General features: G+C 46.9%; 1 protein-coding gene across 1 annotated transcript in view; it reads left to right on the top strand.

Moving 5' to 3' along the window:
- The window catches only part of si:ch211-284k5.2 (uncharacterized), a 9,400-nt gene extending 5,623 nt beyond the window's left edge, over window positions 1–3,777 (top strand). Inside the window, exons 4-5 of the mRNA XM_028586462.1 lie at window positions 2,240–2,423; window positions 3,589–3,777. Coding sequence (XP_028442263.1) covers window positions 2,240–2,423; window positions 3,589–3,738 — 334 coding nt within the window. The 3' untranslated portion in view covers window positions 3,739–3,777. The remainder of the gene's footprint in view (window positions 1–2,239; window positions 2,424–3,588) is intronic.

Below are 3,777 nucleotides of genomic sequence, written 5' to 3'. Positions count from 1 at the left end.
AACGTGGCAGCGATGATGCCCGAGCTCCTCGTTGGATCTTTTAATAATTGATGTGACCGGTCGTGCTCCGTTACGCTGTTGAATTATTGATCTGGATGTGTGCTGATGGTGACAGACAGTCTCTGGTATTTATCCGCCCTCACACCGAGCTGTAAATTCTTTAATCTTGACAGGAGCTATAAAGCTTTTATTCCAGGACTCGGAGGGGGGGGGTGGTAAATCTACCTCAACAACCAGGAACAAAACAGAGACCCCGATAAAATCCCTCTCGAGCAGTGAAAAAGAAAAGTCTTGTCTTCCCCTTGACTATGAAAAGTTATTTTGTGTTTTTTCATCACTTTTTCAGTCGTTTTTGTGGCTTTCTCTGACGATTTGTCGCTTATATTCCAACGTTTTTGTCACTATTTTGAAGTTTTGGGTGTTTTCTCAATTTTTTTGGGGGGGTGGCTTTTCCTTTTTAGTGACAGTTGGAAAGACAGGAAAGGGGGGAGAGAGAGAGATGGGGGATGACATGCAGCAAAGGGCTGTAGGTAGGATTCAAACCCGGGTCGCTGCCAAGGACTCTGCCTACATGGGGCACACGCTCTTACTGGGTGAGCCAGATTTTACAACCCCAACCAAACGTTTTTGGCATTTTCTTCTGGTGATTTAGAAGTTTTTATGGTCATTTTTGACACTTTTTTCAACATTTTTCACACTTTTTCCCAACGTTTTGACACTTTTTTGGACATTTTTGTCACTTCTTTTGGTTAGACTTTACTTTAAGGTATTTACATAAGCGTGACATGACCCTGTCATGACACATGAACCCTAACCCTTATTTAAAGTGTTTTATTCACACCAGTGGTCCCCTTGTGCCCGTGCCCCTCGTAGCACCCATCCTGGGCGCTGAGTTTTAACCCAAATCTAACCATAACTTGTTAGCAAGTTACAGAGCAACATGATGATTCCTATGAGGAATCTTTTGTGTTAGTGTCTGGCTACAAAACAGATGCATAGGAAGTAAAAAAAAAACACACCGGGTTGTTTGAATTTCTTTAACCCTCATGTTGTCCTTGGGTCAAATTTTACCCGTTTTCAAAAAATGAAATGTTACAGAGTCCATGGTAGAACTTCAGACATTACCACAAAGTAATGATATAAAGGTAAGGTAAAGGTACTTTATTTGTCACATACACGTACATGTAGCGAAATTCATTCTCTGCATTTAACCCATCCCTCAAGGGAGCAGTGGGCAGCCAATGACAGCGCCAGGGGACCAACTCCAGATCTGAGCCAGTGCCTTGATGAAGGGCACTGCCTGGAGAACCTACACTGCCTGTAGAAACTAGTACATGTTTTTGATGGTGGGGGAAACCGGAGGACCTGGAGGAAACCCACACAAACATGCCCGGGACGACCTGGATACGAACACAGAACCTTCTTGCTGTGAGGCCACAGTGCTAACCATTGGGCCACCATGCTGCCCTAATATATGTGTGGCAGGGCACCTTTTAGAGGTTTTAAAACAGTATCCTAATTAAACTTTGACATAAACCAGTCCGTGATTCGATGTGAACGTCCTCTGATCTAAACTATTAGTCAAAATAATTCATAATTTCAGTTTTTTTAAACTCAAAAATTAGGTATCATGTCATTTAAATTAGGTTTATTGACCATGAATAAAAAAAAAAAAAAAAAAAACACGAAAAAAAATGACAAAAACATTTTTTTTAATTGTCAAAAGCACGTGGCAGGGTTGGCTCAGTTGGTAGAGCAGGCGCACGTGTATAGAGGTTTATGCCTCGACGCAGAAGGTCCAGGTTTTGAGTCCGACCTGTGATGATTTCCTGCATATCTTTTATATCTACAGTAGCTGTCCTATCCATTAAAGGCGGAAATACCCCAAAAAAATCTTTAAAAAGCAGTTAAAAAAAGAGTTCCTGGTCAACGGGAAGATAACACAAGGGTTAAACCAACGGCACTAAGAATGTCAGTCCTATAGTCTCTCTCTTTTAGCCTTTTTTTGGTCTCCAACACCTCCTGAGGGAAATATCTGTCTGTTTCGCTGCTAAATGCTTCACTTTGTTCACGAGAGAAAGAAAAGGAAAAGCCTTGAAGTGTATAAATACGCGTCAGTTAGCGATTATGCGCACATAGTGTGAGTTTGCATGCTGTAATTGACTTTTAAAACAGACGTTAAATGAAGGTTTTCCGTCACTGTGAACATGAAATCACCTGGAACGTGTTTCTTCCTCAGTCTGAACGCCTTCAAGAGGCGGGAGGAGCTTCTGCTGATCGGGCGTCAGAATCTGGCCATGCACCAGCGAATCACGTCTCGCCAGTCCGAGTACCGCCGCCAGCATTGGGTGGATGACTGGGAGAAGGCGGAGCAGTTGCGGGACAACATTACCCACTACCCCCGAGGGCTCGCTGACAAACAGGTGAGTTTAAACGTTGCTAAAAGTGACACAAAAAAACAAACATTATGCGTAACAGTTTGTCAGGAAAAGGGAAGCGTGTCTATATTCCCACAGCCCTATGGTCCCACAGCCCAATGGTCCCACAGCTCTATGGTCCCACAGCTCTATGGTCCCACAGCCCTATGGTCCCACAGCTCTATGGTCCCACAGCTCTATGGTCCCACAGCCCAATGGTCCCACAGCTCTATGGTCCCACAGCTCTATGGTCCCACAGCCCAATGGTCCCACAGCTCTATGGTCCCACAGCTCTATGGTCCCACAGCTCTATGGTCCCACAGCCCTATGGTCCCACAGCTCTATGGTCCCACAGCTCTATGGTCCCACAGCCCAATGGTCCCACAGCTCTATGTTCCCACAGCCCTATGGTCCCACAGCTCTATGGTCCCACAGCTCTATGGTCCCACAGCCCTATGGTCCCACAGCCCTATGGTCCCACAGCCCTATGGTCCCACAGCTCTATGGTCCCACAGCTCAATGTTCCCACAGCCCTATGTTCCCACATTTCCTTTTTCATAAATTTATATCAGATTGAATCCCCCTTTGGTAGCCAATTACACCCAACCTATTATCCAGTAGCAATGGACTACATATTGAATGCAGCTTTTAGCTAAATCTGGTAACTAACCCTAACCCCTAACTATTCCTTACCCTGGGCCCATTGGGCTGTGGGACCATTGGGCTGTGGTACCATAGGGCTGTGGGAACATAGGGCTGTGGGAACATAGGGCTGTGGGAACATAGGGCTGTGGGACCATTGGGCTGTGGGAACATAGGGCTGTGGGAACATAGGGCTGTGGGAACATAGGGCTGTGGGACCATTGGGCTGTGGGAACATAGGGCTGTGGGACCATAGGGCTGTGGGACCATAGGGCTGTGGGACCATAGGGCTGTGGGAACATAGGGCTGTGGGAACATAGGGCTGTGGGACCATAGGGCTGTGGGAACATTGGGCTGTGGGAACATAGGGCTGTGGGACCATAGGGCTGTGGGAACATTGGGCTGTGGGAACATAGGGCTGTGGGACCATAGGGCTGACCCCAGCAAAAGCGTGCTGTCTGAACACGGAGCTGGTTGTTATCTCGGTAGCAGAGGATGTGTGATATGTGCGCCGTGTTTGTGTCTGCAGAAGGCGCAAAGGAAGGTGAAGTTTGCAGCCGGGATGGGCAGTGAGCGGGGGGCGAGCTGCAGCAACAAGGATACCGGCAGGACCAACACCAGCAGAACCGACACCGACAGGACCGATACCGACAGGACCGACACCGAGAGAGAAACCTGAGACACAAACTAAACAAACATTAAATGTGTCCTTACACGA

Source organism: Perca flavescens, chromosome 8 (genome assembly GCF_004354835.1).
Source record: "Perca flavescens isolate YP-PL-M2 chromosome 8, PFLA_1.0, whole genome shotgun sequence".
NCBI classification, from domain to species: Eukaryota; Metazoa; Chordata; class Actinopteri; order Perciformes; family Percidae; genus Perca; species Perca flavescens.
The sequence above is the reverse complement of the archived record's forward strand: the minus strand, read 5'-3'. Positions and strand labels throughout refer to the sequence as shown.